The sequence below is a fragment of the Silene latifolia genome, chromosome 9 (genome assembly GCF_048544455.1).
Source record: "Silene latifolia isolate original U9 population chromosome 9, ASM4854445v1, whole genome shotgun sequence".
Classification (NCBI taxonomy): domain Eukaryota; kingdom Viridiplantae; phylum Streptophyta; class Magnoliopsida; order Caryophyllales; family Caryophyllaceae; genus Silene; species Silene latifolia.
Window position 1 is genome coordinate 199,783,082 of NC_133534.1, and position 15,403 is coordinate 199,798,484.

The following is a 15,403-nucleotide window of genomic DNA, read 5'->3' on the forward strand; positions in this document are numbered from 1 at the left end:
CTCTCTTACTTTTATTTATATCCATTTAACATCACACCACTAAATTCTACCCAAAAAATAATGTAGAAGAACATAAAGAATATGAGGGAGTAGTACTTTTATAGTTTAATAACTCCATAACCTTAACATGTACTCCGTAAAAGGGAAATAAAACGGACAATCAACTTATTCATAGAAACTTGTTGACCTAGATTTTGACGCCAAGCTCTTTAATACGGAGTACGTTACTGTGGATCTGACTCATACAATTGGAGAGTTGACATATTCCAAGAACTTTTCCTTGGGTAGCAAGCAGACACTAACGACGACCGATCCGGCATTATCGCAAGGAAAAAGCATAATATCACCATCAAAGCCATTAACAATACATGGTCCAGTATAAAAATCCTTTCCCCAACCAAAATCGATTCGGAGATCGGAGAGATTTAGCCAGCTCATAACATCAACATTATAATCATCAGTGGTTGAAGAAGGGCACTCGATGTTTCCTCGATCATCTATGTATTGATACTTAGCTAAACCTTTCTTGTTTTTCAAATACTCAATTGTTGAGGATACATATTCACCCATTACCTTCTCTATTGCTTCCCTTACACGGCTGCATGCATAGCTTAAATGACGTGAAAGGAGCTCTCCTACATTACTTGTAGCTTCCACGTCGACAATTGCATTCCCAAAGTAACTGCAATATGGAAATGATGTAGTGTCATTCACCACCGCTCATAATTGATGCAGTTTAGACCATTTAAGTAATAACTCTTTTAATAAATTCCAAAAAAATTTAAATAGCTCTTTTAATAAATTTGCTTTTCCTATTCTAAAGAAGTCTGGGAGAGAATACATTTTCTAATCCAAAACGAAGTTTCATTTGTAGATCAATAAAATTACCTTGTTAGTTAATAGAGAAATCTACACGATCCTTTGTTCTTCTCTCTCTTTTTTTTGTACGATATAAATAAATCAGATGTGAAACTTGTATAGGTTAAATCTTTGTTCACGGTATCAAAAAAATACTTTTGTTGTACCAAGCATCGATTTACATTAACTTATGGCACAAGTGGACATGACTGAGCATAAAAATATTTTTCGTATTCTTGATAAACCAGCATTCCAAATTAAAAAATCCAAATATCTGGATACCATTTAAATAGAATATCTGATCCGGCGTTTTCCGATTAAAATGGGTTAAATGTGGATTGACAAATTTTAAAACTGGAAATCCGAATCAGATCTAAATTTAAAAAAAATTAAAAAAAAAAAGGAAAAACTTAAAAATAAACTACGGTACACATTATACAATAATATACATTATACACGACAGTACAATTTATACACAATTATACAAACTGACAAATCCAAACCCTAATTTCATCTCGCCTCTTTAATCTAGTAATCTCTACCGTCCCTAATGTAGCAATCTAATAATTAACGTTCCTTTGATTTTTTTATTGTTATCGTGTAAATTTTGCGGTTTTAAGAATTGTAAATTATGCAATCGATGGCGATATCCTTATCATGTATTAAGTAGACAGACATTTATTTTAGTGGTGTGAAAAATACGAAATGATCAGATTGTCTTTTTAAGACAAACCAAATGAGGCTGAGACCGACTCTATCCTGCATTCAAACTGGATGGGATCCATATCTTGATATCCGGATATCCACATTTCCGGATATCCAAATTAATCGGACCAAATGTGATCTAGATCCTCAAAATTCATAATTTTAAAACTGAATATCCGATCCAGTTCTTATATCCGGATCAGTTATTCGGTTTCCTTAGCCCTACAAGTGGACAATTGTCTAATTATATTACAAACGAAAAATCATTCTAATATAAAAAGGGAAAACAAAAATTATGAAACACCCAAAAATGAAACACATTAAAAATTGATCACTGTTCTTTCTAACTTATTTTCAGCTCACTTCAGTTCAGCTCAGCTCAGCTCTATTCAGTTCAACTCAGTTCAGTTTAGTTACACTCAGTCCAGTTCAGTTCAGTTCAGTTCAGCCCCAACTAAGTTCAGCACATTTAATTTCTACTTATCTTAAACATATAGATTTTATTAATATTTTAATATTTATTTATTATTATTATATTAAAATTGTTATATCAATATTATTAATATTTTTATCATTATTAATAATAATTAATTAATCATCACTGCTATTATTATTATTATAATGAATATTGTGATTACTACAATTAATAATATCGATATTAATATAAATAATACAATTACCAATACTCTTATTAATATGAATATGAATATCAATTAATTATAATATTATTAATAACATTGCTATTATTAATTTTAATAAACAAATATTATTATTAAAAATATTACTATTATTACTTTTATTATAAATACGTTTTTTTTCAAATACAAACTTTATTTTTTCACATACATTTTTTCTTAAAAATTTCATTTAGTACCCTTTTTTACCTAAAACACAACCAAATGAACTCTTAAATAATCATTTTTCCTAAAACTTATTCTAATTGCTCAAATGACTCAAAAGATTGATTCCAATTTAACAATTATTAAAGTATTTTACTTTTTTTTATCAATTATTAATATTATTTGTTGATTTTTAATTAATCCTTCAAAATTTATTTGTTTGTTAAAGATAAAATTAGGATTTTTTTTTTTTTTTTGATGACGAGGGGGTTGAGTCCCCCCCGGGCCCATGCATTCCCGCACCACCACATGGACCATGTAAGCCACCCCCTTCGGGGGCTGCAGTGGCCAAGTGATCATCGCCCCAGCTGGTAGTCGAACCTGAGACCTCTCAACTCCTGCATTTCTGCAAGCTTCAAGGTTTAACCCAGCTACCACTGGACTAACACCACTTGGTTAAAAATTAGGATTTGTTAACTTTTATTTATTTATTTAATTAAATTAGGATTGATGGTAGTTTTTGGTGGCTATCGAATCACTCGAATTAGTATGATACTTACAGGAGCTGGGCTTTGAACAACAATTTGGCAAATTGGTGCTCCATTATTACATCTAATTAGGATAGAAGGTGGTTTATGGTGGCTACCTAAACACTCAAATTAGTATAATTATTAGTATATATATTATTATTATTATTAATCTTCTTCTTCTTCTTCTTCTTCTTCTTCTAATAATAGTAGTAGTAGTAGTAGTAGTAGTAGTAAAAATAGTAAAAATTGTAATATAATAATAGTAATAATATTAATGTAATAGTATTAATATTAATAATTATAATTGTATCTATTATTATTATTACTATTACTATTACTATAACCAAATGTGTTTGGTGTGTTGGTTGCTCACCTCATCCCTTAACCATGAGGTCAGGGGTTCGATCTCTGCCAATGGGAATGGAGCAAACTCTTTGGCCAGCCGTTTACCTCTTCGTAAGAGCACGCGCGGCGAGGGGATTGTACACTGTTGCCGACGGTGGACACCCCGGTTTACACCAAAAAAAAAAAACTATTACTATTATTATTATTATTATTATTATTATTATTATTATTATTATTATTTTGGTTCAGTTCAGCTACAATCAGCTCTAGTTTAGTTCAACTCCATTCATTCAGTTCAGTTTCATTCAGTTCAGTTTAGTTCAGCTTTAAAAAGTCAGAAAGAACAGTGTCTATATAGAGAGTATTGGCTAAGAGACGTCAATTGTTATTTTGTATTGTGCTTCCTCCGTTCAATTATTCATTTAGTTTCGATTAAATTAACCCTCACATGTCACAATGAATATAAAAGTTTACTAAACGACTGTAGCCGAAAAGAGTGCGTGCTTTGTTGAACATTAATTAGTACATTAAATTGAGGGACATGAGAGAGCAATGCACAATCTATTAGGAACGATTTTGTCTTTACAACACACATTGAACGTTTCGCTGGAAAACTACTTTCAAATTTAAATTATTTAAACTAGTTTTAAACCCGTTTAATTTGCAAGGGGATGCTATTTAAAATTTGCATTACAAATAACATTTAAGAAACTTTTTATATTTATTAATTATCTTCTTTAATATTTAATTATTTTTATAAATAATGTTTTAAAATAAAGTACTAAAATCTCTTGACTTTTAGTTAAGCAATACTATAAATTAAAGTCATATTTAAGGTTTTAGATTTAAATCCATAAATTTTATATTGGGGTCAATTGGTCGAGTAGTCTGATATATCATCCTGCTTAGCTAAGATTGAGTTTCTACCTTTTGAAGCCAAAATTGAGTTTTTACTTTATCTTATTACTTGGGCGGGTTCATTCAAAGCCGATATATATATATGAGAAAAATTATTCAGATGAAAAATAACAAAAAATTAGTAAAATTGAACATATCTTAGATAGTTGCAATTCCGTCATTTTGTGCAATTGTCAAAACTATTTTTCATTTTGTCATACTCGTACGCGTCTGTTGAACACGCGCACAGACAAAATGAATTTTGACCCGTGCACATTGAAAATGACAATTTTAACTCTGTTTTCATTTAGTAGATATAACATTTGTCTTAATGATTTTTTTTTTTTTTGACATTAATTATTCCTAAATTAATTGTTATCTTTCCTAAATATATATACTCCATAGTAAATAAAAAGTGAAGATATTATATTACGTCTATGTAAGTACTTGTCTTAATGATTTTTTTTTTGTTTTTCAGTTTATTCAAAACTAATTGTTGCATTTACTAAATATATTACTCCATAATAAAAAAAAAAATGTTTATACATACCAAATAACTTTTATTTAAGTTAATCCCCTGTCATTTATTGCCATCGTTAAACGACAGTTTTTGAAATTTATCGTCACGTTTTTACACCAAGTAATCTTACCATCCGTCTTTCCCTTATCATTTATCTTGTGTCATTCTAATAGGAAAATTGTAAATAAGTAATTTTAATTTTCTAATTCTAATAAAAAATTTGTAAATAATTAATTATTTCTTAATTTTAATGGAAAAAGCGTAAATAATTAATTTTAATTTACTAATTCTAATAGGAAAAATTATAATTAATTACTTATTTTCTAATTTTAATAGAAAAATTGTAAATAATTTAATAATTTTATATTTAGTGTATTAAAAATTTAAAATAGTTGGAGACTACCACGTCGCTCGAAAACAACCTCAAGTATTTATTTATATATATGGATAGATATAGATTATGTTGTTTATTTATGTACATGGAGACAATCAGAACAATACCCTAGTCAGAACGACAGTGTTAAAGATGGTGATATAGTCAGTCAATCACCATATTCAAGTATTCAACAAACACAGTTCGACCTTCAAAAAAATGTTACATCCTTTGTCGCAATTATTTATTTATTATTATTTATAAAGGTTATTTTATCAAATTTAAACACATAATTAAGAAATACAAAGTAAATAAACTAATTGTAAGTTAATTAGCTTAGGGCCCGGAATATGATATTATTCAATCTAAATTATTTATTTGCCTTTTTAATTCTATAAAAAAAGTATTTAAATCAAAGATAAATAAAATGATTGAGACAATGGCGTATATATAAAACACTCCTACACGGGAGAAACATACTATAAAAAAAAAAAGTGAATACCTTGACGGTAATGGTGGCTCGAGACGACCACGTACATCAACACAAACAGCTAAGGTTGTAATTTCTTCAGTATTGAGATCTCGTGCCTTGCTTACACAAGTCCACATATAGGCCGTAATAATCTCGAAGCGGCTGTACGGACGCCCATGCCCGTCTTCGTTAGTATTTGCAACTTCCTTTAACCTCTCTATCTTTTCCTTAGAGAGTAATATAAAGGTTGGTGTAACTTTCTTTCCCCATTCAAGCTTTTCCACTTGACCTGAATAAAGTTGACTGAAGTAGTTTCCTGGCCCCTCATCACAAGGTGTGACGGAGTCTTCTACTTGATCCGAATAGAGTTCAGTAAAGCAGTTCCCGGGCTCGAAATCGAGATCCATGGCACCTGCTATAACTTCATCAGCGAGTAGGGATCTTCGATCATGGCAGGGTTCTATCTTAATCAATTTCTCACCTCGAGCCAGCCTTGCCCATTCCTTAGTAAAATGGAATGCACTTCTCCCGTCAACAACCACGTGGGAGACCGACATTCCAAAGCTTATACCGCCACATTCAAACCGTGTGACTTGCACAACGAGAACCGGAATATCATCGATGGGTTTCCCATGTGCATGGTAATCCATTTTAGGTAATAGATCCATATATTTCTGACTACTTGAGTATAAGTCACCATAATCAGTTATTTTTAACTTACTTTCAGCATCAATGAGCTCGACACCCATGGCATTGCACTCAAGCTCAAATCGACCCCCACTTAAAGACCGCAATCGTCCAGCAAGTGGATAAAATGACACTAATGTGCGGCTTAACGACTCTTTTAGGGTTATTAGAACCCTATTTTCACAAGGATTGAGCCATTCTTCATCAATTGGTTTATGGAAGAAGTGTACATGGGATGAATGTGTAATGATGCCTACTTGATCTAATTCAGAAAGTGGGACAATGCCATTCCATGTTGGCTCACATGGTTTTACTAAGTGTCTACTCTTAATTTTTATGGTGTTTCGCTCTTCTTCTATCATCTTAGTTCAACCTTTTTAAGAATACACTTTTTTTTTTGTTTTTTTATTTTTTTTTGTTTCACTCTACTAGATGTATGTATCTTTCTATTTGTGATATGGATAACTCTATTAGCTTCCTCCGCATTTATAATACTTAATATGCATGTCTGGCCTTGAGTTGGAGGCATCTTAGACGTGATTTCATGAACATTAAAATGGTAGAGTCAATGGAAATTGTATCGTGCATGTTTAACGTGTTAGAATGTGACTGACGATATTATCATATGCAGCAAAAGACGGGGAAAGATAAGGTCCGGTTCTGAGTTTTTTGTGGCCCTACGCAAAAGTGTAAAGCCGTGACCCTTTAAAAAAATTTAATGTATAATATTTTTTTTAAAAAAGGTCGTACGATATCAATTCTATTAAAATACTCCCTTCTATTCACCATTTTCTTCCCTATTTCCTTAAACGGATTATTCAGGTTTTCTTCCCCTTTCCTTTTTTGGAAACTTTTACTCTTATTTTATTAATTCCTCTCTCCTATCACCAAACATCACCCAACTCACAATTCCTTATTTAATTCTTATTTATTCATTCCTCTCTCTCATCACCAAACCCACCCAACTCCCAATTCCTTATTTAATTCTTAATTATTCATTCATCTCTCATATCACCAAACCCCACCCAACTCATAATTCATATTTTATTCTTCTCCTAAAACCTTGTGTCCACAACAAAGGGGAACAAAATGGAGAATAGGAGGGAGTACATTGTTTACATATGGTAGATTTGTAGTGAAGTCTAAGAAGGTGGTGGAAGAGGGAAAACAATGTTTTTTTTTATGGTGGTCGAATTTGGTAGTGCCCAAGAATAGTGTTCGTAGTTTGGAGTGTGTTTGATGCAATTCTGTAGTGCAACGGAAGAGACATTGTGGATTTCGAGCGAAGCTATGCCGGATTTTGGGTGGGTGGTTTTGCTTTCGCCCAAAATAGGATATACCCTAAGAGATTTTGGCCGCGTTTTAGCGGTGACAAAAGGACTAGGGCTTGAATTTATTTAGTGAGAGGACGCAATTTTGGTGTTAATTTGGCCGATAGGGTGATGACCTATAATGTTGGTGGGGGTTTGACCGAAAGAGTTGTGGCCAAAATATTTCAAGTCGGTTTGCTAAAACCTTAAGGTTATAATTGAGCTTAATCAATAGTCATATATCTTAACATTGAGCCTTTGAAAATTAAGAAGTTATTACTTAGAAATTAAAAGATGAGTTTTATAGATTCTAAATCTCCCTTTACTACTAAGAGAATAAAATTGCTTTTATTTTTCCCTCTAAAATGCATCAATCTTAATAAGGGAAACAATTAAAATTTTCTTGTAATAAGTTTTAAAAATTATTGTATTTTCCTTAAAATATAATATTATTATTCTAATTATACTCTAATCTCTTAAGTAAATTAAAAATTATGATTTTTTTATTATAATAAAATAAAATTGGTATTAAACTATAGGTTATAAGTTGCTAAATTTTTTAGAATGCAATAATGATTACTTTAGAAAATAACTTAACACATACGGAGCACTTATTATTAGGTTCGTGAAAAAGAAAAAAATCATTAAAAAAATTGGAGTGAATTATAAAATGAAATCCGTATTATTGTGGTAAAAAAAAGTACTTTAATAAAAGTACACATTTCATGCATAACTTTAATTTACTCAATTATCTTTGATTAGTTTTTCATTTTAATTTTTTTTTCGTTTCATAAAAAAATAAAATGGAGTGGAATATTAAATTAATATTAACGAGGGGCTGATTTAAATAATACGTTAAAAAATAAAAACTTTATATATACTACGCATGCACTGTGCGAGATCTATACTAATTCTAATTAAATAGAAAAGAGTCCAGAATTTGGGTCTTGATTGAAAAAAAGGAGGAGAGAGAAAAAGTTAGGGTGAGAAATTGGAATACCATTTTTTTTTTTTTGTTAAATTAATTTTTTTCCTTTGGTACTATATAACAATTTTAAAACATAGTTAAAAGTATGGGTACCCTTCTAACTTGGGCCCAAATCCACCACCATTCCAAACGACTCTCAAAATACCGCAGGCAACAAGTGTTCTCTTTCATATTGGTTCAAGTTCTTATAAACAAAAGTATTAATATTAGCCATATGACAGCAAAGGATGATGGATTAGGATCCTCTCCATTCCTTTTAGGAAATGGAGAGTCCATTTCCTTACTAATTCTCTTTTAATAATGAATTTTCCTTTTACCCCATTTTCTTTATTTTTATGCGTATATCGAGAACCGTTAGATATTGATAGAATGCGATCCCGACCATTAAAGGAAATGACTTCTCCATTTCTTTTTAGGAAATGGGGAGAATCTTGACTCAAAGGATGATATAATAATGTAGAATTTGGATAGGCTCTCATATGTCTAAATTTAGTAGCTTAATGGCTCTTTTTAGGTAAATAATTCGGTATTTGGAATGGGTTTTGCAAGCATAATTAATTATGGGACGTGCTAAATTCCGCACATAATTTTACTAAATCCCGCACATTTTTTTCATCTTATTCCGAGTTTACCCTCCCATTTCTTACCCTAATTTCTCACTCTCTTACCAGGAGAAATCAAAAACAAAAAAAAAAAACTCCAACACCCCTCCCCCACCCCCTGCCACCGCCGACCACTCATCACCAACCCCATACCCGCGCCGATCTCCTCGTCCCCATACTCGCGTTGACCACCCTCTTCCCACCATATTCGTCGCCTCGACTCAGCCGCAATCATCATTCGATCCACCTTCAGCCACAACGAAAGTGTTGGATCGACGACGGGGCTGGTATGGAGTTGATGGTGAGGGAGGCAGGAGGTCGGCATCGAGCCACTGAGGGCAGCGGTCAATGCTGGTGGAGGGTGATTGGGCTGTGGGGAAATGGATCATGGTTGGGAATTGTGGGTGTTTGATTTTTTATTTTATTTTATGTTTCTTTTTTAATAAAGGGTCGTGGTGGAAAAATTAGGTAAAATGTGTTGGATTGAGTAAATTGGCGTGTTGGATTTGACAATTGCGTTAATTATATGCCCGCTTTTCCATCTGTCGTCTTAATAAGCAGGTTTTGAGCTTGGTTCGGGAATGAAGATGGGGTGCAATGCTAACCATGAGATTGAGCAATCGTGCCTAAAGAAGGATGTCAAGGTCAAGCATGACGAAGTGAAGAGTTGACGATTTGAAGAGCAACTAACAACATCTCCGCCGATAAGTTTGAAAAAATTAGAGAGATGTGAGAGCTAGAGAGATAAAAGAGTGAAATAGTGAGACTGAGATATGGATAAACAACAAAACCAAAACTTCCGTCCTGAACCACCACGCCCTTTGCCAAGAACAACACTCAGCATCCCTCGACCTCTAGCATAAAAGAGTTTTCTTATGTGCTTGTCGCCCATCCGTCAAACACTAACCACCATGAACCTACCACCTTCTACCCCGGCCCCACCCACCTCATACCGAGCCGCTCTAACCGATTCGATTCTTGAGAATCTGATCCCCTCCCTACCTCACCTCAAAAACCCAATCAAACCCCCACCTCTAACACCAATCCCACCACCTCCGATGCAGTTATCAAACTACCCCAACCGGTTTTGTTGTCAATCAGATCTAAATGGGAAAACATTTTAATAATTGAGCTCACTGGGAAATCTTTGGAGTCAAACCATTTATCCTCCTCCTCTATACCGTGTGGAATTTCAAACATCCAATTAATTTAATTGGACTTGGAAAGGGTTACTATTCTTGTAAAATAGAAAGTGCTGTTGAAATTCAGGGTATTAAAGATAATGGGCCATGGTTCTTCCATGGACACTACCTGCATGTCCTAGCTTGGTCCCCAAATTTCCAGCCATCTATGGCGATGATCAAAATGGTCTCAACGTGGATCATTCTCCCCGAGTTACCAATAAAATATCACAGAATGCATATTGTCTAAGCCATCGACAACTCCCTTGGCGGATTCATTAAGTATGATCAAAATGGGCTTATAATACTACGATTTTTCTCTTTGTTAGACTCTATCGAGTAAAGCGCTCTCTCGCCGAGTAAGTGTGTTTTGGTTACGAAACAGTGTTTTGTCCGATGGGTACTCGATCGAGTAGGGGCCACTCGATCGAGTAGGGTCCACTCGCTCGAGTAACTGACTTACATGATCGAGTAAGTCGGTTTTACGAGTTGTTTTTGACGGGTTTTGTTAGCAATGCGAGAAAGATATATAAACACCTTCCGTCAGTTCTTTTAACTTTTTACCCTACTTTAACTTTCATAAAGATTAAAATAAGTTACGTTGCTTCTCTCTTTCGCATTACTATCAAATCTCAAGGCTTGTGTCGTCGGATTTCTAAGTTCTTTACGCCGTTGAGACCGTCGCATTGTGGGTAAGATCATAGTATGAATTTTATGTCCTTTCATTGATTTTGGTTGAAACCCTAATTGTGTATTTTTGGGGTTTTGGGAGTATTGTGATTGTTAGATGGTAATTGTATGATTGTGTGATTGATAGAAGGTGATTTCGTAGAGAAACGTTTCTGATTAGCTGATTCTGACGATCTTGGTGATTGCTTTTCCAGGTAGGGTTTCCCTACTCAGTTATTGGTTATATTGTATTTGATGGTTGATTGTTGATGGTTGTTTATTGTTGTTGATCTATATCGTATTGGAATTGGTAATTGGTAATTGTTGATGTATAGTTGGTTGGTTGTGTTTGTCTGTGCTTCGCGAGGTGCACCCTCGGGTGAGTGGAGTCAATTGCGGGAGTGGCTTCATGCCCTTGATTCACCCTTTGTGGAACCCGCCACAAAGGGGATGTGCACAATAAGGAACTTGGGTTTGCGCTCGGTATTGATGAGCGGGGCTTAAGTGGGAACGGATGCGGTCCCCACTGGCGGTGAGGATTACTGGTTACGGCCGTAATCTGGCAGGACTAGTTCTTCAGGCTAGTCAGGTGATTGGTGATGTGACGGAGTTGGGTGATTGTTGTATTATTGATATTGATTTATCTTATATTGTGTAATCAGTAACTGACCCTGTTTAATTGTTTTAAACACTGTGGTGATCCATTCGGGGATGGTGAGAAGTTATTGAGCAGGTATGATATGGATAGCGCGAGGGATAGCTGGGATCGAGTCACCACGTGTCACTTAAAGTCTTCCACTGTGTTGTCGAACTTTATATTTCTTTTAGTTGGTTTTGGTATTTGGAACAGTTGTATTTCATTTGACAGTTTTGGTTTTGGTTTGTATTGCACTAAACTTTTTTTTAATAAAGTACGTTCTTTTATGGTCCTTTTTATATACTTTTCCTCGGGTAACCGAGATGGTAGCACTTCCATGCATTAGGTGGTCTTGGTAAGGCATCTTGGTGTATGGGGGTATTACAAAGTGGTATCAGAGGCAGGTTTTGGAACTTGTAACTAATTAACCTAATGAATCTAGGGAGTTAAACTAATATGAACCCGGGTAGGAGTTGTTAGGAGCTAATGCAAAGACTTAGGAGACGTCCTAAAGTCGCGAACTCGCCCGACAACTTTGAACCGATCATTATGGGGTGTCATGGGATCGCTATGTGTTTACTAATGTTTTATTGAATATGTTGGATGATATGTTATATGGAAATGTTGGAAAATGATTGTGTTGACATGAGGAATGTGATGGAAGAAGATGGAATGGATATATATGTTGGAGTAAGTGTCCTCAACAATAGTGTGATCACATGATTAAACATCATAATTAAATCTCATAATAAGAATGCGTAAGGGATGTCTCATTATATAGTCAACTGACCAAGATTAATCGGTAATGATTAGCTAACTAGAGTTTAACATTACCGTCGTTTGACGGTGGTGATCAGTTGATCCCTTAAGGTCACACCTATAGGACAATTCCCTTAATAGATAAGTTAATTAATTGTATGACAAGACAAGTTAATCAATTCCTTAAAATTGAACAATTCATTTGTGAGTGAGAATTTTTATATCTTATTGTAATTTAATTAAATAAGATTTATTTTAGTAATTAAAAGATTTTATTACTAAAATTAATTATTGTTTATGAAACAATTAAGATAAGAATGAATAGTTAAATATATTTACAAAATGTTGTGAATTATATTATCATTAGACCTGGCAAACAGATCGGGTCGTGTCGGGTTCGTGTTCGTGTCACATGTAAACGGGTCACAAACCCTTAAACCCAAACCCGACCCGTTTAAATCTCGTGTCGTGTTCGTGTCGACCCATTTACATAAATGGGTCATCAAGCCTCAACCCTAACCCGCTAATATCGTGTCGGGTTCGGGTCGTGTTTTCGTGTCATGTTAATATTTGGAAAGTTTTAAGTATATTTATGTGATGAAAGATACAAAAATTAGGATTAGTTTATTAAACAAATCATTCGTGTCGGGTTCGTGTTTAGAGAGCTCAAACCAAACCCGATCCAATTAAATATCGTGTCGTGTTCGTGTCGACCCACTTACATAAATGGGTCATTGAGCCTCAACCCAAACCCGTTAATTTCGTGTCGGGTTCGTGTCGTGTCATTATTTGCCAGCTCTAATTGTGAATTACTAGACAATTTGTTATATGTAATTTAATTAATTTGTATAATGATATTTAATATGTTCAATCTGCATTAGAATTAATTAATAACATGCTACATTCTACATACTACATGTGACACATTATGCGACAAATGAATTGACCGAAATATTGAAGGGGTAAGAGGATAGTGTGTGTTTTATTTTAATAGTTAAAATAAACATGATCATTGCCTACACTTACTAGCCTTCACCCTACATTTTATGGGTAAGATAAAGGCCATACATTGGCCCCTTTTCCCCTCTCTTACCTGGCCTCCTAAGGCTCATAAGAGCATCTTTTGCTCTTACATTTCATTCTTACACATTTTCTAGGTTTTCAAGTAAAACCTCTATTTTTATTCTCTCTAAAAATAGTTTTTAGATCTCAAAACATTATTCTACAAAATTATAATATTACAATACAAGATTACTAGTGTAGTAATATATATATATATATATATATATATATATATATATATATATATATATATATATATATATATATATATATATATATATATATATATATTTATATATATTATTAGAATCATTTTAAGGACTACTAGTATATTAATCTAGCTAATTAATATATTAGTTTTAAGGAAAAGTCTTGGGTGGAATTTTAAGGAGTATCTCTATACTTGAGGTTGGAGGATCATCCAATATTGTTAAGCTCAAGAACAAGTGAGGTAGGAGACCTTACTTGTGCTAAAAAATTCGAACCATATACAATGTAAGAAATGTGATTTTCTCCTTATTTATGTTCATTTTGTTATGCATGCAACTAGATCCACTAGTATATAAATTATGGGTAATTTATAAAATGATTAGATGAGTCTAATAATGGGTATATGAACCTAACAATTAGTATCAAGAGCTTTGGTGTTGCATGCATAATCGGTTTGGTTTTTCCGAGTTATAGGTAACTTAATTAAAACTAATAAATTGTGCTATCTTTGTGGAGTTTAGAACAAGGATCATAAGCACTTATTTCACCACTGCACCTTTACTCAGCAGTGTCATGCTAGGATGCTGACTTGGCTTCAAATTCAAGTTACTGGCAATGGTACTGCCGAGGATATGCTGAGGATTAGGAGATATTCTGCTTTTAGAAGGAAGCTGCTAAGTTCACTGATGGTTGCATTGCAGTATCACATTTGGTATGCACGAAATTTGTGTCATGAGGAATATAGGGTAATGCATCCTAAGGTCATAGTTAGAGTTGTACAAGAGGATGGTAGATTGGCTATTATTAAATATAAGCATAGTACGATGTCACCGACTGATCTTAGTTGGTGTAAGAAGTGTGGACTGATGTAATAGCTAGTTGGTTGTTATGGATATGTCTCCTATATGGTAGGGGAGAGTAACTGTCTAGGTTGTACTTGGTGATTTTCCCTTTGTGGGATGAGTTTATAATATGACTTACATTTCCACCCAAAAAAAAAAAATTGTGATTTATTAGATAAAATCACAAAATTTTTTGCATGTAATATATTCTGGTTCTAAAATGGTTTTATGTCATATTGATGATTTATGGATGATTATTGCTTATTTTAATGATTTTTAGTGAAATAATTACAGTTTTATGAGTAAAATGAACTTTTATTTATTAAAAATAGTTAAACTTCACTACTGGCCGTGATTTTTTAGTATGACCTCACATTATGTAAAATTTCGTATTAATGTGATTAATATTTCATGATTTATGATTTTTATGTGATAAAAATGGTATAAATGGAGGTTAAATGACTAAAAATAGTTAAGCTTTGAAACAGGCCATGAAATTTTAGTATGATGTCATATGCATATTTTACAGATTGTATGTAAAATTTTAGATAAATGTGATTTATTATGCATGATTTATAATTTTAATGGTTAAAATGATATAAATAGTGACTATTTTTAGCAAAAATAGCTAAAATGAATTTTATGGCATAAAAATTTTCCCTAATATTGTATATTTAATATCAACATCAGATCTAAAGTTGAATGATTAATTTTGATTGATTTGATATGTTTATTGATTATTATGTGATAAAATCGATAAAAGGGCAACTTTATTACTTATTAGTCATAAAAATTAATTCGAAATTTTTGGTTGAAATTTTGCCATTTCCAGGTTCTGGATATTATTTAAGAATGTTCAAAATTTTGATTTTAATTTTTCCATAATTTTTATGTTTAATTTGGATTAAATGGTAAAA

At 33.0% G+C, this 15,403-nt stretch overlaps 1 protein-coding gene across 1 annotated transcript; it reads right to left on the reverse strand.

Annotated features, from left to right (window-relative positions):
* Positions 1-204: 204 nt before the first annotated feature.
* On the reverse strand, positions 205-6,637 carry LOC141598450 (spermidine hydroxycinnamoyl transferase-like). Its single transcript, XM_074418174.1, has 2 exons — positions 5,570-6,637; positions 205-682 (listed from the first exon to the last, which is right to left on the reverse strand). The coding sequence occupies exons 1-2, from the start codon at positions 6,586-6,588 to the stop codon at positions 241-243; spliced, it is 1,461 nt and encodes a 486-aa protein (XP_074274275.1). The 5' UTR covers positions 6,589-6,637; the 3' UTR covers positions 205-240.
* Positions 6,638-15,403: the final 8,766 nt, after the last annotated feature.